Raw genomic sequence first — 20123 nt, forward strand, 5'->3', positions numbered from 1 at the left:
GTGTTCCTTCAGGAAACACCTTCCAGGTGAGGAGTGAACAGCCCACCCGGTTCCTGCCCATGTCCCAGCACATGGACGTGGAGCTGCTGGAGTGAGTTCAGAGGGGCCATGGAGATGCTCCCAGGGCTGGAGTCCCTCTGCTCTGGAGGGGCTGGGAATGTTCACCTGGAGAAGGCTCCAGAGAGACCTGAGAGCCTTTTCCAGGGCCTAAAGGGGCTCCAGGAGAGATGGAGAAGGACTGGGGACAAGGGATGGAGGGACAGAACACAAGGAATGGCTTCCCACTGCCAGAGGGCAGGGAGAGATGGGATATTGGGAAGGAATCCTTCCCTGTGAGGGTGGGGGGGCCCCGGCACAGATTGTCCAGAGAAGCTGTGGCTGCCCCTGGATCCCTGGAAGTGTCCAAGGCCAGGCTGGACGGGGCTTGGAGCCACCTGGGCTGGTGGAAGGTGTCCCTGCCCATGGCAGGGGGTGGGACTGGATGAGCTTCAATGTCCTTTAACGTCCCCCGCTGTCCCTCACTGTCCCCGTGTCCCTCCCGCCCGCCCCGGGCTGTGACGCCCCCACAGCCCGACCCGCCCACAGGGCACGGCGGGGCCGCGCTCTCGCGAGAGCTGCGCGAGCTCCTCTCGCGAGAGCGGCGGGCGGGGCGCCGCGGTGGCGGCTGAGCCGGGCGGGCCCAGCTCGGTCCGTGCCCGGAGCCTGCGCTCGGTCCCTCCCGGCCCGGCCCGGCCGGAACCGCCAGCGGCACCGCCAGCGGCACCGCCCGCTCCGCGCCCCTCGAGCACAGCACCGGCCTCGCCGGCTCCCCTTCCCCGCCGCCCTCAGCGGCTCCCCCGGTGGTCCCCCCTTTCCCCCTCGCCCCCGGTCCCCTCAGGGCCCCCGTGCGGCCCCCCCGGTGCCCGGACGCCGCCGCCCCCTCGGCCTCCCCCATGGTGGGGTTCGGGGCGAACCGCCGGGGCGGCCGCCTGCCCTCGCTGGTGCTGGTGGCGCTGCTGGCCGTGATCGCCGTGCTCGCTTTCCACTGCTGGAACGCGGCGTCCCGCCAGGCCCTGCTGCGGGAGGAGCTGGCCGAGCTGCAGAGCCAGGCCCAGCGCACGGAGGTGGCGCGGGGCCGCCTGGAGCGCCGCAACTCCGACCTGCTGGGCAAGGTGGACTCGCACAGGAAGCAGCTGGAGCAGAAGGAGGCGGACTACAGCCACCTGAGCAGCCAGCTGCAGGCCAGGGACGGCCAGGTGAAGCGCTGCGAGGACGGCAAGGTAAGGGGGGTCCCCGCTGCCCTGGGGCGGCTCTGTCAGTCCTCCCCCGCCTAAGGTGTCCCCGCAGCCTCTGCTCCTCAAGAGTGAAACGGTGCCCCGAGGCTCTGGGCTGGTGCTGTGGGACAACTGCAGTGCGCTCGGGTTTCTGAAAACACCCCCAAAGCCGGCTGGAAACGTCCGGTGTGTGTGCGAACAATGAACACCCCCCGAGCTCGCCCTTTTCCATAAGGCTGTTTTAAATTTGCTTGTTGTTTTCTGAGCTTTCTGTCTCTGCTGAGGTTATTTGATCTTTTGTGATCAGTCAAAAAAACCCAGACAGAGCCGTAAAGCTGCAGTTTCAGGGGAAATGAAACCCGTGTGCTGTTCGGTGGCACCCTGAGCTTGCCTCTCGGAATGCCTGGCACAGCACACTCTGATTTTTATGCTGCCAGCGTGTACTTGGGGAAAAAAAATCCTGCTGCTGACATAACGTGTCATTTTGCTTGGCTTAGAGCAGCCAAGCTCATACAAAACTCAGCTGGTCCTTTCAGTGGGGGTGGCCTGGGGATCTCTTTGTTGTGGAGGATGAGTGAGTGCCTCGACTTTCACTGTTCCTCTTTCATAACCATCTCCAGAGCTTCCCAGGGCTCAGCACACAAGTTCTCCTGCTGAGGGTGAGTGTGGGGTGTTTTTGCATGCAGGTCATCACTCCGCTCCTTGAACACTGTTCTCACCGTGGGATTTGTGGAAATGCCACACTCTCAGGGTTATTGCTGGCTGGGTTTGGTTTTTTGGCCCTTTATATCACACAGAGGATGAGCTGCATAAAAAATGCATTTAATTGTCAGAAAAAGCTGAATACTTGCATGCCCCATTCCAGAGTTAGACTCCCTCAAAATGATTAAGTTTGTATTAAAGTTTCCTACAGAACCATTAAAATTAAGCCCTTTGTTTGTTCAGCAAATTTATTTTTTTTCCCCCAAGATTGGAATAAAAAGCCCAATTAGGTATGAAAGGGACTCCATGATCTTAAAGGTGTTCTCCAACCTCAATGATTCAGTGATTCTAAAGCAGTTGGGTTTTAGCCAAGACACTTCCCCTTCTGCCTGCAGAAGGGCAGTCAGCTTGTTTGGTGTGTTAGTGTAACTGCCTGCAGGTGTAGAACTGCCCTCGTGGGGCTCAGGTAAGCTATCAGGAAGAATTCAGGAAGTGTTTCTCCCTGGAAAGGGTGGTGAGGCCTTGGCAGGGGCTGCCCAGGGAGGGTTGGAGTGCCCAGCCCTGGAGGTGTCCCAGGAAGGCCTGGCCATGGCACTCAGTGCTCTGGGCTGGGGGACAAGGTGGGGATGGGGCACAGGGGGGATCCATGGGCTGGGAGGGCTTTTCCAGTCTCAGTGATTCTGTGCTCCAGTTTCTGGGCTCTGTGACAAGAGGTACAAGACGTGTGTGTTTTTGTGGAACTCTGTGATGTGTTACTGTAGGACACTGGGACAGAAGGTGCAGGTGCTATGGGGGTGTAGGATGGTTTCCTGGGAGCCAGGGCCCCTGGATGCACAGGAGACAAACAGGGTCTGTTGGGCTGCACCTGCCTGCTGAGCACTGGGTGTTCCCCATAAATCTGCCTGGGGTTTGGGTGTTCTGGGAGTGGGACACTGCACAGGGAGGGCAGCAGGAGGAACGTGCCAAGGAGACCCCACAAGTTAAATTCACTGTTCATCGCCTGCAGCATGTGCCCTGTGTCTTCCTTTGTTCCAGAGGCTGCCAGTTAAGGCCCTGTGAGCTCATGGACTTTGACCATCCCCTCTCTTGTGTTTGAAATGTTTGTTGTACCCTAAGAGGCCAGAATAGCAGGATTTTATCAAAAAGCTGTCACTGGCCTTTTTCCTCCCATGTGAGCCACTGTCTTTTCTCAGGGGCAACAATTCCAACCTTTCTCTAAAAAAACCCCCTTTTAAGTGACTGTGTTTAAGTGACTGTACTTCTCTGAGAGAATAAAGCTTTGTTTTAGAGAATAAAGATCTGTCACCAAAAATGGGAGCAGATATAAAGTGTCCAGCCAAAAAAGACTTGAATAATTTTTTTTTGTCTCAAAACAGAACTTGGCAAGTCTGTTTGACTAAACTGCTTTTTACCAGTGATCATAGTCCATTTATGAAATGCAGTGATCATAGTCCATTTATGAAATGCAGGAGCTCAAATAAAAACCCCAGCACTGGTAATTCCCAGGGTATCAAGTGGTCACAACAAATCCAGGCTTATTTCATGGAAAACGGGTTTGAAAGGTGTTGCTCTGGTGGTTCTCAGCGTCAGTTCTGCTTTGTGCTCCTTTGTCCTTAGCTGAGGTTCTTTGCCTTGTGGTCACATAAATCAAGTGCCTTTCTCAGTGCTGAGGCAACTCCAGTTTCTGCAGCAGCTTCCCCTTGGCTCAGGGATCTCTGGAGTCCCCTGGCTCAGGGATCTCTGGAGTCAAGCCCAAACTCTTGGCTCTCCCCTCTCTCCCCTGGGTGTGGAATGGGATATGTTTGCTGTTAGGAGCAAATGTGGGACCATGACCTTGGTGTCTTATGTTTAAAAAGAAAGAGAAAAAACTTGAGTTCTTGGGAATTCTGCTCTGTCACCCTGTGATGAGCTTCTTGATGGTCTCTTGTGCCTTGGAACAAACCAGGAGTTCTCTCTTGGAGCTCCCTGTGAGAGGCAAACAGGGGTAGTGCCTGCCTGGAGTTCGGGGAGGTGCTGCATGCACAGGTAGCATCAGCTTCCTGAGTGTTCCATGGTTTTTTGTAGCATACCATTAGGGTGTGGTTTTTTTCCATAGCTTCCCACATCCGTTTGCAAGAGGGTCAGTAAAAGGCGTGGCTGGCAGGAGCTGGTGTGGAGAGATTGCAGGTGGCAGGGTCCTGGCTGCAGGGACAGGCCAGGGGAGGAACACAGCCTGGCCCTTCCCTGCTGCCCAGCAGTGCTTGGGTCAGACACCCCTGGGAGCAGCTGGGTCTGTTGTTTGTTGCCAAAACTCCCTGATAAGTCCCCAGACTGCAAAGCTGCAGCTTCAGAGCAGCGAAGTGGAGTTGTTGTATGACAAGACTTACAACCCAGACAGTGCTGGAGGGGTGCCATGTGTCCATGCACAGGATTTCTGGTGGTTTTTGCTGTGCAGGGCTCATTGGGCTGCAGAGGGTTTATTTTCTCCATCCCAAGTGCTTGGACAGGCCCTGAGGAGCCCCTGAGAGCCCTGAGCACTACAAACAGGTCTAGACTGAAGGAGGATGTGGCTCAGGAAGAACTGGACCTGCGCCAGGGCTTGTGGGATTTGCATGTGTAGGTGGAACAGATCCCATGAATCATAAAAAAGCTTCTTCCCTTTCTATCCTTCAGATGAGAGAAATTTGCTGTCAGCTGAGCTGGCTATAAATTCTACCACTTCTCTCTGAAACTCAGAATCACCAAAATGAAAGATGGTGTGATCAAACTCCTGCTCACAGGCCAGGCTGTGTGGTTATGGGATGAGCAGGAGCCAGTGGGAAGGCTTCCGCTTGCTTTCATGTTTTGGGAAAAGCCTTGTGAAGCAACTCTGTGTCCCCTCATAGGTGGGAGCTGTGGTTGTGCCCCTCCACACTCCAGAACTCTTGGCTTTTGTTCTGGGCATGGGACAGGGCCTGCAGCCCCCCTGTGTGTCCTGCTGCCAGGGATGAGCCAGGATCCTGCAGGCTGGCCCAGAGGCTCTGGTTGGAGCACTGTGCATCCCGAGGAAGCTGTGCTGCATCCCAAGGAAGCTGTGCTGCATCCCAAGGAAGCTGTGCTGCATCCCGAGGAAGCTGTGCTGCATCCCAAGGAAGCTGTGTGTGTGCCGGGAGCTGCCGGCTGTGTGTTCCGTGTCCACTGGGAGCTGCCCAAAGCGCCACCGCAGCAGTTCCTGCAGGGCTGCAGTCCCGGGGCAGGAGTGCCTGATCACACCACAGGGGACAAAGGGATCAGCCCAGTCCAGGGGCCTCTGGTGACAACAAAACACAGCGGGAAAGAGCTTGAAATGAATGAGTGATTTGACAAAGGGAAGGCGGAGGTGGGGGCAGGAGGTCCCCCAGGGCAGGTGTGTTTGGGGTTTGTTTTGGCAGGAAGTGGAGGTGACTGACTCAGACACTGCAGGGCTGGGGGAACTGAAACAGCCCCTGTGTGCGGGTGTGTGTGTGGGTGTGCCAGCCCAGTGGCTGTGCTGGCACTGCTGGCCCCAGAGGTGATGCTGACCTTGTCCCCCACGAGTGACAGCCCCACTCAGCACCTTCCTAGAGTTACCCTTTCTATCATGGAACTGCAAGAGGAATAACCTCTGAGGTGCTTCATGGCAGGTGGGGATTTTCCACTCTTTCTCAGCGTAGTCAGTTCATGCATCTTCCTCTTCATTCCTGCTGGGTTTTGTCTTTATGTAACAGGAAAAAGCATCTTTACTTCAAGATGTTGTGTACATGCATTTCTTACTTACTGTAACTGGTATTCTTTTCCTTACTGAAAATACCAAATTAAAAGCTGTTGTGGAATTCTACTGGTGTCAGATTCCCTCTTAAAATAAAATTTGTGTTAGGAATATTAAGTAGCAACACATAAGAGATTTATTTAAATATAACAATTCTATTATATGATATACGTTAGGTAACAGTTGGTTTTGCTGTTGATGCTGTGATGTTTGGTTTTACCCACCTGTGCTTTGACATTGGCCATTCACTGTCCCTCCTGCAGTATCAGGATGCAGCGTGTTTATTTTAGTCCTGACAATCTACTTTTTTGATAGAAATGTATTCTGGAATTAAATTTAAGCCCTTGTTAGCAAAGCCTGAACACAGTGTTAGTTTGGTGATGTCACTAAATACACAGGACTTGGATTTCCCAGAACTTTTTCATTCCCGTAATCCTCTCCATAACTGGCTTTACAAAGCAAACAGACACACCTGAGTGTTTGCAGCCCAAACCCTCGCCAACCCCCTGTTACCTGTATTTATCCAGCCTTTTCTTCCTTCCAGGTGAAGCTGCAGAACAACATCTCGTATCAGATGGCGGACATACATCGGCTAAAGGGTGAGGGGTTCATGGCTAAACTCACTTGGCAGGCTGGAGCTGTGCACTTTAACTGCCCAGGTGCTGCAGAATGCAGTTTAAAGGAAGGATCAGGTGGTGCTGGAACATCCCATAATGTGCAATCCCATTGTATTTGTTGGTTACCTGGTGTGGGTAAGTGCAGGGTTGGCTCTTGTGGACGTGGCTGTCTGCAGAAGGAATGTGTGCTCTGGCACTGCTGACTTCCAAGGCTGTAGAATCGTTTTCATGGCCAAATACACAGTTTAGTAGAGTTTGATCAGAAACACTGTGATGGTTATGCTGGGTTAGAAAAGCTCCAGAAAACATCTCTTAAGGCTGTTCTGTACAGGCATGATTATAATGCCTGTGATCTTACTGTGTCTGGAGTATTGCAGAGGGAGCTGGAGCAGCGAGTGCCCGGACGTGAACATGCCTGCACACAACAACACATGTGGTTTCTGCCTGTATCTGTGCAGCTGCAACTTAAAACAGCAGAAAGCTTAATTACTTGTAGCCTGAGGAGCAGGGAGAACTTCCAGAGCAGTTGTGGAGACAGGAAATACGTGTTGATTTTATGGATAGCAGGAAGGTGCCTCCTTTCGTACAGTCACTACAGACAATATTTGAGCATCGTGCCTGAAGTAACCTGGTAGTGCTTTTGTGTTACTCAGAGTCACAGAATCTTTCAGGAAATTGCATTTCCTGACAGATGGTGAAATTGCATTCAGAAGCCTTACACAATGCTAAGGTAAATAAAAATTTAGGGGGTTTGCCACAGCATCAGAAGAACTTCTCTAATTCGTGCTGCCATCTGGCACTTGTCTTTACATGACTGAAGTGGCATCTTCTTCAAATTAGTTTAAGAATCTTTATATCCAGATGAACTAACATAAAACTCAAGCAGTTTTTTACTTATTTAGCAATACTGAAAGTTGTGTCTGCCCCAGGGCATTTTTCCTGTATCTCTCAGTTGGTGTTTCCTTTCTGGCCTAGAACAACTGGCGGAGTTGCGGCAGGAGTTCATCCGCCAGGAGGATCAGCTGCACGAGTACAAGAAGAACAACACCTACCTTACAAGGAGGCTGGAATATGACAGGTGTGCCCTCAGGAGTGTTGGGAACTGCGGGTTTGTGCGTGTGATGGGGGTCTGTATTTACTAAAAAGTGCTAATTAATCCTGTGTCTGCTAATCCTCCAACTCGAGTGTGCTCACTTGGCAATGCACAGTAGTAGCTGCTTGACTTTCAAGTTCTGTTTCTTGGTGGTGTCCTACTCCTCCCTCGAAGTGAGATAGGAGTTAAGGGGAATCTTGACTTACTCTGGAATTATTCATCATTTTTAAGTCAATGCATTTTTTATGACATGGAGATTTAGTTAACAAACACGTGGCAGAGTTTAATGGACACCGTGTCTATTAAACTGTGTCACTACTGTTGTTAATTGCTGCCTTTCTAGCAGTATAATTTCATTTGTTTTAACTGAAGCTGAAAGCAGCCTTGCTTAAAATTTTAAACTTAAAATTTTAGGTTGACCTCAGTCTTTTAAATTGGTGGTGGAGAAACAGGAAGAATATACTCCTGCAGCTTTGAGGAGTGAGGGAGGTTTAACACTTTAAAGCTTTAGGTTAAACTAAAGTGTTTGAAGCTTTCACAAACACAAAATGCTCTTTCTGTGCTGTTGAGGGTTTGTGGGAGATGGGAATTCTGCTGCTGAGGGTTTGTGGGAGATGGGAATTCTGCTGCTCAGGCTGATGTCTGTGGCTTGTAAGGGAAGTTGGGACACGTGGCTGTGTATTCAGATCATGTTATTTGAGTTGGGAGCAGTAACTGATAGTGGTAGTTGTGTACCTTCTCTGTTGACAGCCATGAAAGACACGTTGCTTCCCCGGTACAATTAATATTTGCTGACAGATTAACTGTGGAGCTTGACTTTTTGGTTGCATTCCAGCTTTTGGAGGAAATATATTCAAGGCCATTCTGTTTATTTTACTGTTTTTTCTGCTCTGTCCCTATTTTTTCCAGTTCTGCTTTCTTTCTGTATTCAGTCCATTCCCACTCCATACAAATGCCAGGACCAGGCTTTTTGGACAGACTATTCTAGTTATATCTCAGGTTTGGCTTTTTGTGCCACTTCATATTTTCCCCCTTATTTGATTTGTGGGAGAGCAGATACCACAAATGAAATATATCTAATGGTGTGTTTCTCCTCAAGCCTGCAGTGTGGGCAGCAGATCAAGGAAATGAGGCTGCAGCATGAAGAGAACATCAAGAAATTAATGGACCAGGTTGCACGGGAACAAAAGGTAATGCCAGGGAATTTTGTGTTGAGTGAGAAGAGCCCAAAGTCTGCTGTTTGCCTCAGGAATGTGGAGGCCTGGGACAGTTCTCTCCTAACACTGTGTTAAACATCCCCCTGAGCAGCCCTAAATGAGTGTTAATGAAGGAAATCTGCCTGTTTGCTCAGCCAGTGGACTGAGCTGGAAGATGAGAACAAATTCTTTGCTTTGCTCCAGCCTTCCTCCATCCAGCACTGCTGAGGGTTTCAGTTCTTCCTGGAACGTGGATTTTGCTGCTCAGCTCTCCAGGGTGGGATCTGTGTTCCCACAGCCTTGCCCAGGTTATTGCAGAGGGAACCTGAGCTCTGCTGAGGCCTCGAGGTGCTAATGTGATGGAAATAATGGGGTTGGAATGGTGTCAAGGCTGGAATTACATGGAGCTGCCAGTAGAATTTGGGCCTCTTTCCTGCAGACTGATGAAATAACCCGCTTTGCTTAAAATTTTGTTTTCTTCCTTTCTCTGTCTATAAACATCTCAAATAATAAGGCAGACTGAGAGCAGATTTCCAACAGATCTTTTCTTAAAGTCTAGAATTCCTTCAGGGATCTGACCTGAGGCTTGAGGCCAACCATGCCTTAAGCTGTTTGTGTTGTCCTTAGCAGCTGATCTGGCAATAGAAATGTCCTGCAGCTGTGCTGTTCTGTGCATTGTCTGTTCAGTTGTGTGCCCATACCCCAGGCCCCAGGTTTGTACAGAGAGGACTCTGCTCTTTGCTTTGCCTATCAGTGAGGTCATAAATGCAATTTTGCTTACCCAAAGTAATCTTGAATTCGGGGGCATTTGTTTTGTAATTTCCAGGCATGTGCTTAATATTGGCTCCTTATGAATTTGTTCTAACAGGCCACACAAAAAATTCAGTCCAGTAAAGACACTGAAGTCAGTCCCAGCAATGATGGCCAGGCAGTACCTGAGACTGTTGCAGAGGGGGAAGGTAAAAACACAGAGAAGAATGAGGAGCCTTCAGAACATGTTGTAAATGACAAAGGTATTTCCTTTTTTGGCATTTCTGGTGGAGAATGGCCCAGTTGTGTTGCATCCTTTGCCATCCTCCAGAACTGTGCATTTCTCTGAAGCAGAATAAGGAATTGTTTGGCTCAGATAACTTGATTAGCTGCAGTGATTTTACTAAGTTAGAGCCTCCCACAAGGGGGAAATTCACTCTTCAGACTGAAAGGTTAGTAAGGCAGAATATCCTGTTCTTGTCTTGCAGAGAAAATCAAAGCAGGAGGAGATGCAGGCATGCCTGAAATAGAAGATAATGACCCAGCAAAAGCTGAAGATACTCCCACTGGTGAGGAGAAATACTCTAATTCTTTCATGTTTGGGGTCTTGGTGACGTATATATTGTGTGTGAACACCATGTGGTTCACAGTGAATGCAGGGCTTTGAAATCTCTGTGGTAATAAAATTCAAGTGCAGTGTAAAATCAGATCGTTTCTGCTGTGCTTTAGAGGTTGGAATGCTCAAAACTGAATGTTTCAGATAATGCCCCTCCTGAAATATTATTGTATTTTATATTTTCATCTGTGGTTTAAAACCAAGAAGACAAGGAAACCAAAGACTTTACGGGATTGTTAGAGTTAGACCAGGTAAATAGTGTCTTGTTTGTTTGCTGTTAATGCTTTTGTCCCTGTGTTTTGTTTTAGCTTTAAAGAAGACACTTATTTCAGCTCCTAAAGGTGAAGGTCATCCACCCGCTGTGAATCTCCCAACTGAGCAGCCCCATGCTCCAAACCTGGCACCAGGTACAGTTCCTGTTAGCAGGTGACAAGGCAATATTTTGGTTACCAGAGGGAAAACCGAAGATAAATTCCTGCAGGATCCAAGGTTGTTTTCTTACCTGGCTGACTGAGGCACTCAGGCTGCTTGGTGTATGATCTCCACACCCAAAATTCCTGGGCCTCTTGGCCGATTTCAGCCAAATCTGAGTTAGAAGTTTCAAAGATAAGTGCTTGGAGAGTCCTCCAGTGGACAGAGTAATTGAAATTGGTGTTCCTCCCTAGGGTACTAATTAGGGCTGCACCCTCAGGGGTTGGTTGTTGATCTCTTGGTGGCCACAGTCAGAGATAAACCAATGTTCCTGTCTCTTGCTCAGAGTCCTCCTGTCCCTGGGAACAGCTCACTTGAGAATGATGTGAGGGAGGTTTAGGACATGAGAACTGAAACTCCTGCAGTCATATAACTTTAATATTAATAAATTAAATATAAAGTTGTCAAGATGACAAAACAGCTCCAAGTTTTTGTTCTGCCCATTATTGGTTCTTTTGGAAAAAGACAACAGAAGTTTTTCTTTATTTCTTTCCTTTTGCAGTGGATGTGTGAGCAGAATTCCAAAATGAGGGAGCTCAAAGGCTGCATACACAGTTAAAGATTGTTGTTTCCAAATGCCAAATCTTTTAAACAGTTTGTTTCCTTTAAAGGTGGTCCTTCATTTTCACTTCTATTGATGAGAAAACATAAGATGCAGCAAGTGAAAAGCTTGCTTTGTTGAACTTGGAGTTTGTGGACAGGAGTTTGATGGGAATTTCAGGAGAATCAGGGTTTTCTCAGCTCCTTGGCTATGGAGTCCTGTGATTCTGGTTATTGTTTGTAGCATAACTTCTGTGCCCTGCCACACCCTTGTCCTCAGATCAGACCTCTAAACAATAAATGATGCTGGGTAGACTTGAAAAGCAGAATCAGCAGGAGGATAAAGGAAATACATGAATGTGTTGTTCTGAGCTTCCTCGAGAGCTGAAGCACGTGCAGAAAGTCAGCTGGGGAGGTGATGACGTGGGATTGATGAGGAATTAAAGTGTGACCAGTTGCCCTCTGCCTTCTCTGGAGCCGTGTAAGACCTGCAGGCACTGACACCTCCTCACTGCAGGTTTGCCCAGTGACAGTGATGGAAACGCCGACCTCGCGAAGCAGATCCCTCCAAATTCCCTCCAGCACCTGAATTTTGAAGAAAAGGTGGAAACCCAGAAAGAGCACAAAATTGAGACAGACCAGATAAAACTGCCGAAGAGCCGAGTTAGCGACTTGCAGAAGATTAAGCAAAGTAAGTTGGCCAATATCACACACTTCAGGAAATTAAACAAATCCCTTCATTTTCTGTCTGTGGTAGTACCTGTCTGGGAAACAGGGACCACTGCAGAGGGTGGCTTTGGAGAGGGAGCCTGGGAAGGATTGTAATGTGTTCCTGGGTAAAAGATATGCATTAATGTGTTATTTTTCACATGTATTTTCAGTTATTTTAAAACATTATTTCCTTATTGGAATTTAGAATGCTTTTGGAAATGACTGCACAATTAAATAGATTAAGGCAGGACTTCGATACACACAGGATATTGAGTTACTCACTGTATTACTTGACTTAAATACGGTGTTTTAGACAATATTGTAAGAATTCAACCCTTACACCAGGGGTCTTTGTGGTGGGGGCAATGTGTGTTGGACAGAACGTGGTTCCAGTACCTTCCCTTCCATATCTGCTCAAGGCAGGAGCCTCCAGGCAGGTGCACATGGGCGTGGGTGTTGTGGGTGATGCTATTTTTGAAGACCCAGTTCTGACTGTTTAGTGCTTGGGTGGGGAAGGGGTGTTTGGGAGGGAAAACTTACTGCTGAAGCATCTCCTCTTGGGTTTTTTTTATCCAAATAAGATTTTTGTGAAGAAACAGATCTTTTGGGAAGGCTGTGGTTGTTCTGACATGACTCATGGTCTCTGTGATGCAGCAGGGATGGGTGTATTAAGTTGGCACAGAACCTGGGCAGTCTTGGCTTCCCCTCTGCACCCTGAGGTCTTCAAGGCTGCTTAGTTTATCAAGGGAGCTTCCTGAAGAAGCTTCAGGAATGAGGGACCTTCCTATTGAAGTTGTTGGGTTTTTAATGGATTATCTGTTTTCCCTGGCCATGTTTTAAATGATGGGGGGGTCTAGTTGTGTAGGCAGGAGCTGTGCAGGAAATGTCTCCACTGTAGGCTGGGAGGGGGTACCTGGGAGCCAGGACTTGTCACCTGGTTAGTCTGTTCTCTTTGCTCCTTCATATTTGGGTTAGATGGGATTTGGGGAAGAAATCCTTCACTGTGAAGGTGGGGAGGCTCTGGCACAGGTTGCCCAGAGAAGCTGTGGCTGCCCCTGGATCCCTGGAAGTGTCCAAGGCCAGGTTGGACGGGGCTTGGAGCAACCTGGGCTAGTGGAAGGTGTCCCTGCCCATGGCAGGGATGGGATGGGGTGGGTTGGGCTTATGGGGGGTCCTGCACACCAGGGGCTCACTGAGCTCAGCTCACAGCCTGTGTGGACCTGCTGCATTTCCTGGGATCTCCTCATCATTTTAATCTTTCCTTCTGTCAGCTTCAGTTCATTCAGTGCTTCTGTGTCACAGTACCTCTGGCACATCCACAGGCTGCTTTTGCTGGAAGTTGGGTACATTCCCTTGTGTTTCATGGCTCAGTTTAGGTTTGACATGTGCAAATCCTCCTGTCCTGTCTGGGTTTTGCATATAATGCAGTGTCAAAAATACCAACAGTAATAGCCAGGATCACTCAATTAGACGTGAACAGGGAATGAATAATGTATGGAACTTGGGATTTCTAAATAGATGATGGTTTCTTCTTGCTTGTTCTGTGAAAACACCTGAAACTGCTGTTTCTGTCCATTTGAGCTGCACTGGGTGTGATTCTGCTGCTTTTCTCCCCATCCAGAGAAGAACCATAGTACTGCTTCTGTCTTGATCTTTATATACTGCCACATAGAAAAGTTTTCATTGTTTTGGGACATAATTTCATTTTCATATCTGTCCTCTTTTAATCCTGAGGTTGAAATCATCCTCCCGTTTACTTCTCTGTTAATTACTCCCACTGCAGATCTCTCACCACCTGCCCCAACAGCCTTGGTGCCCAGTCTGTAAGGATGGTATCACACTTTAAGCCATTTTTTTCATTTATACCCAATGCTCCAGGCCTGTGGCCTCTGCAGACTCAGAGCTGCTCCCTTCAAGCAGCCTGCACTGTGCTGGGCTGGAACAGCTCTCCCTGCATCCCATGAAACACCAGCTCTGAACTGGACATCACACCAGTGGTCTCTCCCTGGATGCCTGGCTGACTGTCTGCTCATTCCATAGTTCCAGCTAATTCCCATTTTTCTTGTGCATTGTTTCAGGATCTGGAACTATTCCTAATTTTTTGTTGGGAGGTGAAAATACTGGATTCGGGGCATTTTGAACCCCGTTAAAGCTCAGCAGGAAAGCAGAGTGTAAAGCCAAATGAATGAGGTGGTTACAAGCCGAGGTCAGACTGCAGGGCAGGGCTCTGCTGGGTTCCCTGTGCCAGCTGGGCACACCCTGCAGGCATTGCCAGGCACCACATCAGCAGTGGATCCCTGCAGCGTGTGGAAAATGCCACAGGAAAAATGGATACTAAACCTTCCATGGAGCAACGCTCTTCAGAGTTTTGAGAAAACCTGTCAGTGTCCGTAGGCAATGCAAGGTGGTTGGTTGGGGGCTCACTGCAGCCCTTCTCCATGGAGAGAGAAGCTTGGGACAGTGAGATTCCAGGAGGTCCAAGTGCTGGGTGACAGAGCGTGTCCTTTCCACACGGGGGTGCTCCATGAGCCTTGTTCTCCCCCTGTCCAAGCCCTCTCCCTTCTCCCTCCTCTCTCTCCAGCTGGAACTACCCCAGACCCCAACTGCCTCCACCTGTGACCTGCTCTCGTGTAGAACTCCCTGTTTCTCTCCTCTCTGCTGCTGACTCACTCCTTTCCTACTCCACAGGCCGGTTCTTTGATGAGAATGAATCCCCTGTGGACCCGCAGCAGGGTTCTAAACTGGCAGATTATAATGGGGATGATGGGAACGTGGGTGAGTATGAGGCAGACAAACAGGCTGAGCTGGCTTACAATGAGGAAGAGGATGGTGATGGTGGAGAAGAAGACGTCCAAGGTGAGCTTGGGCCTTATCTCCATCCCATTGTGATAAATCCACGCTGAGTTACTTGTTGAATTTGTGTAAAGCCTCGCTGGTTTAGCTGATCACAAATTGCTCAGACAGAGCACCAGTCTTCAGGGAGAGGGTGTTGACACCTCACTGCAGTTGGGTATAGTTCCTGCTAGGAAAAGCAAGGCACTAAATTCCAGCCATGGTTTTACCCAAACCCCCAGCTCTGGCCCCTGGCTGGGTGGGCTGTGGGCATTGACATTCCCAAATTGTCCAACAGAGGAATGTGGTGTTTTGGGTGCTGCTCTGGTCACACCTGCCTGGAGCTGTTGTGCAGTGGGGCCTCAGGCAGCGATTCCAGGAGTCACTCCTGTGCATTATACACAGATTCAACAGGCTTGTGGTGTTCTTGCTAACCAGCCTCCGAGCTCCTGAGCCAGTGCTGCCTAATGCCCCTGTTTGTGCATGGCCACCCCTCCTGCATGTGGCTCCTGCATCCCCTCCCTCGCTTGCCTGTCCCTGCCTGTGCCTGCCTCGCTGTCTGCCGTGTGCCTGCCTTGTCTGCCATTCTCCATCCAGCTGTGGGGACATCTGGGACAGGCCTGCATGTCTGTAGGGGGAGAATGTTTGTGTGCATAGAGAGTATTTCCAATTATATGAAAGTGTAAAATAAAGAGGGGGAAAAAACAGGAGATGGTAAATCAGCCCCCTGATTTTGACCCTCATAATGTAAGTTTTTAGCTGGAGGTTTTTCAGACGCGTATTTAATTGGTATCTAAGCATAATTAATGGGCAAAGCTGTTAAAAAGCAGCTGATTGTGTGGGCATGCACTAAGTGCAGTGTCAGCAGGCTGGGCTGGGCTGGGCTGGGAGTGTGAAACTCATGAACAAGGGAAAGAAGAGGATGGATCAGAACCCCGGGCGATTAATTAACTGACTGATGAACTGCAACCCTCTGCTGCAGCTGAGGCCTCTTCTGTGACCCTTGTGCTCAGAATTCACAGTGGGTTTGTGTGCTCACCCCTGTCCCTCCAGAGGGGGATCCTTGGGCTGTCATCTGCTCATCCCAGCTGGCAGCTGCAGGAAGACACAGCAGGATTTAGGTTGGATGGGCTTGGAGCAACCTGGGATAGTGGAAGGTGTCCCTGCCCATGGCAGGGGGTGGAATGAGGTGGGCCTTAAGGTCCCTTCCCACCCAAACCATGCCGTGGTTCTGTGATTCCCGGTGTTTCTGTCGGTGCTGGGGCAGTGGGAGCCGTGTTCCTCACGGTTCTGGTGTGTCCTGAGCCGGGATTGTGGGGGTGTCCCGTGTGTCCCTGTGCCCTGCACACCCCACCAGTGCCGGGGGGTTCCTGCTTTAGTCCCGTTGCCCTCAGTCAGCAGTGGGCCATGGCCAGCTCCTCACTCCTGGGCTTCAGGATGCAGCTCTGCCCAAGGCCATGGAACTGCTGCAGAGGCTGTGCTGGGCTGTGCCCTCTGTGCCACTTGTGGCTGCCCACAGCCCGGGTGTGCTGCCCACCGGGAGGGTGGGGGGAGGTTGTGGAACCACAGAGTCAGTGAGGTTGGAAAAGCCCTCTAAGACCATTGAGTCCAAGCTCCCCCAGCACTGCCAAGGCCACCACTAACCCATGTTCCCAAGTGTCACATCTGTTAAATCCCTCCAGGGATGGGGACTCCACGCCTGCCCTGGGCAGCTGTGCCAGGGCTGGACAGCCCTTTCCATGAAGGAATTATTCCCAGTGTCCAACCTGAACCTCCCCTGGCACTACTTGAAGCTGTTTCCCCATTTGTCCCTTGTTCCCTGGGATCAGAGCCCGACCCCCCCATGGCCCCCCCCTCCTGGCAGGTGGCTGGAGGTGGCTGCCCTTGTGGGGATGCAGTGCCCTGTCCCTGTCCCTCAGAGCTCCTGCTGCTCCTTCAGCACCAGTACCTGGCTGGGGGGCCTTCCCAGGGAGTGTGGCTTCAGGAGTCAGTGCCAGGTGTGCTGTGAACAGTTCCCAGTGGCATGGACAGCATTCCCATGTGCCACTTAGGAAAGGGTGGGTGTGAGGCAGTGACAAGTGGTGCCAGGTAGTTAAAAAACAGATTGTGCTTGTGTAGCTTGCAGTGTGTTTGAAAAAGCAGTGTTCTGACTGACAGTGACCCCATAAAACCATCTCCCATCTGTGTGGGGTCCCTGCTCTGGTGGCTTGGAATTTGGACTTGGGGAAAATCCTTTTCCTGGTGAATCCCTCTGTGTCTCTGTATAGACAGACTGGGTTAATGAGAGTCAGTGAAGGTTAAAGGGTGACTTCTGGGAGCCTTTTACTGAGGGGATGGTGTAAGCAGAGTGTGTTACTACCTCCAACTGCAGTTCCCAAGCCCTTTGTTCTGTTGTTCCCTAATAACTTGTTGAGTTGGCTTGAGCTGTGATTTGAATGTGGCCAGTGGTGCTTCCAGGGGCAGCATTCCAGGAAAAGTGTCTGCTTCAGGCATTACACTGATTTCTCTGCAGGGCAGGAGAGGGGAGAACTGGTGGCGTTGGAGGGAGGGTAGTTACAGTTGTTTAGGGACAGGAAAAAATAAGAATTTCTGTCTAAAAACTGTCAGGAAAACATCACCCAGGATTGCATCAGACTGGACAAAGCCTGCAGCACGTGCCACAAAGCCACTGGATTCCACATGGTTTCTGTTGCCACTAGGAATGTGTGGACTTAGACTGAAATTATCCGGGGAAGATCCTCCCCTGTGGGAGATGTGCTGGGGAGGGGCAGCCCCAGCCCGGTGTCCCTGCCCTCTGAAGGCCAGGGCGTGTTTGAAGGCGGCGGCTTCTGCTGCAGGAAGGGTGTTTGTGGTGCCCGGGGGGTGGAGGGGGGGGAACTCCAGGATGTCCAGGGGCTGTGTGGCAGTTTCTCATGTGCCATACAGGTAAACTCCAGCCCTTTGCTGCTGGAACAGGTGCCCAGCGGGTCCCTGCCTGGCCCAGGGGCGATGGGTGGGGGGTGTGTGGAGAGCTCCAGGCAGCTGGTGAGCTCACACTGTGCTTTCCATTCCTGTGAACAACCGTCTCCTGAATGTGAGGGAACAGCTTTGAGGTGCAGCAGAAGCTAATTAAGTGGAACAAATGGAAGTTTTGTGGGGTTTTGACTCTTTGAGGGAAGGAGGCCAGGGAGCCACATGGGACAGCTGGATTGTGGCAGGTAGAATGTGGGATATTTTAAAATATCACATAAAATAATACTGAATGTGCATTTTCTCTGTGGATTTTCTGCATGTGCTGCAGTCAGTGGTTACATTGAGGGGGCACAACTCTGAGGGGGTTATTTTACCATTTCTCAGGAGGCTCAAAGGCCAAACCCCAAGCAGCAAAGTCAGGAAGCAGGACAGGAGAGATGTGGAGACAGGCAATGTCTGGGGCTGGAAGGGAAGGTGAAACATCCACGTCTGCCCATCAGGACAGAGCTGGGACTCCCTTGGGAAGAGGAACCAAAGGCAGCTGGGGGCTGAGAGAGCCCCTGCCCGCCGAGCCCCTGCCTGTGTTCCCTGGCCCAGTGTACCGAGAGAGAACAGGGATTTCTGTGGATAAGAGGCTGGGAAAGGTTTTCCAAAGCCTCTCCAAATTTTACCCATGAGTCTGAGATACAAGACAGCAGTTTGGAAAAACACTGACAGCAAAGTCAATTCCAGCATCAGTAAATATCCCATCAGGGAAAAATGTGTCATGTTACGTCTGTGTGGAAGGTGCCAGCTGGGAAGTAGGTGGGAAAACTATTCCCTTGGTCTGGAAGGGGTCCCAGAGCTAGTCCCAGAGGTTCTGTGAAGCCTTACTGAGTGAACTCTGGAATGGGTTAAACCTGGGAATGGGACTTTCCACAGGAGTTGGGTTTCAGTGGGAGAGTTTGCCATGTTGATAGCAGGAGTCTCAAAGCCAGCAGTGTAAGTGGTGCAGGCCCTGGGGGCAGCCAGCCTGTGGGGCGGGTGGCACTGCAGCCAGAGCTGGTGGCACTGCAGCCAGAGCTGGTGGCACTGCAGCCAGAGCTGTGGCACTGCAGCCAGGGCTGTGGCACTGCAGCCAGAGCTGTGGCACTGCAGCCAGAGCTGTGGCACTGCAGCCAGAGCTGTGGCACTGCAGCCGGAGCTGGTGGCACTGCAGCCGGAGCTGGTGGCACTGCAGCCAGAGCTGGTGGCACTGCAGCCAGAGCTGGTGGCACTGCAGCCAGAGCTGCCACCCTGAGCTCTGGCACCATGTGCTGCTCCTCTGGGCCGGTCCCTGCTGGGCCCATGGCCCATGTCCTGGGGAACTGCTCCAGGGTGCTCAGTCAGTGTTCACATCAGCTCTGATGGAGTGTCTGAGCTGGAACTGAACTGTGATTTCATTGCAGATGATGAGGAGCGAGACCTGCAGAACGACCTGGGGGACTACAAGTCCCGCTTCAGCGACGGGGTCCTGTAGGCCCGGGGCACAGAGAGCCCAACCCAAGGACTTGAGGTGCTGCAAAACTGAACCAGTTCTACTCCAGTGTTTCCTACTTCCAAGGAAGCTGAGAATAAAGTGCCGAGTGTGCTCAGCCAGCAGGTGAAGAGGAGCCACTGTACATATGTACATACTTGTACTGCTGCAGGTTGTGTTAAACCAGCACTGTCACATGGAGCCGGTTACTCAGCCTGGTCCTTATCTGAAATAATCTTTACACTTAAGCCCAGTCTATAAACACAGGCTGAACTGTTTCTGCCGTTTACAACACTTTGGAACCTGGAGGACTTGTACGGTTTGTACCTGATGTAACAAAGCCCCTGTGGAAGCCATGTACAGCCAAGGACTCCTTTTCTACAGTCCCACCTGTGTGGGCAGAACTACTTCTCCCGAATGCTGGGTTTGTCCAGCAGGTGAGCCACGAGCTGGGAATGAGAACTGAACGGTTCAATAGCTGCTCCCTCCTCACTGTGACCCAGGCTGGGGCAGCCCTCGGCACCACTGAGCTCCTGTACAGTGACCACATCTCATAGCTAGAGCTGCAAATCTATAGTAGGACTTCAGTAATTTGGTTCATCCCCAAAAAGTTGTGCAACTAATAGCTTGATTTAAAAGATGTAAATTGATATAAATTGGTATAAATAATTATAAATAATTCACAGCTTGTAGGAAATCTTTGTGTTAAAGACAGCAAGGGTGTGAGTGAGACACGTCTGTCTGCCCTCGACAGAAGGACCAACCCTTCCTGGGTTTGCTGCTGGTGTGCTGTCCCAGGTTGTCCAGCCACTGCAGCCCATTTCCAAGTTTGATCCCTTGCTACAGCTCTGAACACCTGCCACCTCCCATGGTCTGGTTTCTCCATCAGATCTGTAAGTCAGACCCTTCTCTGTGTTCTGTGTAAGTACCATCAGAATTTACGGAGATGATTCCATGGCTCTGCAGCGTGGGAATGAAGGGGATTGTCCTGCCTGCTCCTCCAAGGGCTCCTGGGGACACAGGCTGTGGGCCCTGACAAGGGTGACTGAACTCATCCCTGTGCTCAGATGCTGGGCTGAAGTAACGGGTCAGGTTTGCTCATTGCCAGCTCAGTGAACCTCTTGAATAAAGTTCAACGCTCGTACAATTA

The 20123-nt window shown here is 50.5% G+C and overlaps 1 protein-coding gene across 2 annotated transcripts; it reads left to right on the forward strand.

Moving 5' to 3' along the window:
* Nucleotides 1-735: 735 nt before the first annotated feature.
* On the forward strand, nt 736-20123 carry GOLM2 (golgi membrane protein 2). 2 transcript variants are annotated; one of them, XM_032700129.1, is made up of 10 exons: nt 739-1259; nt 6245-6299; nt 7293-7395; nt 8510-8600; nt 9475-9619; nt 9845-9925; nt 10281-10379; nt 11501-11674; nt 14383-14550; nt 18906-20123. In XM_032700129.1, exons 1-10 carry the CDS (start codon nt 933-935, stop codon nt 18974-18976), a joined length of 1314 nt encoding a protein of 437 aa, XP_032556020.1. In that variant the 5' UTR covers nt 739-932; the 3' UTR covers nt 18977-20123. The 2 variants fall into 2 exon arrangements, with proteins under 2 accessions (XP_032556021.1, XP_032556020.1); XM_032700130.1 differs by lacking the exon at nt 14383-14550 and having other exon boundaries at nt 736-1259.

This window comes from Chiroxiphia lanceolata, chromosome 12, assembly GCF_009829145.1.
Source record: "Chiroxiphia lanceolata isolate bChiLan1 chromosome 12, bChiLan1.pri, whole genome shotgun sequence".
Taxonomy (NCBI): Eukaryota; Metazoa; Chordata; class Aves; order Passeriformes; family Pipridae; genus Chiroxiphia; species Chiroxiphia lanceolata.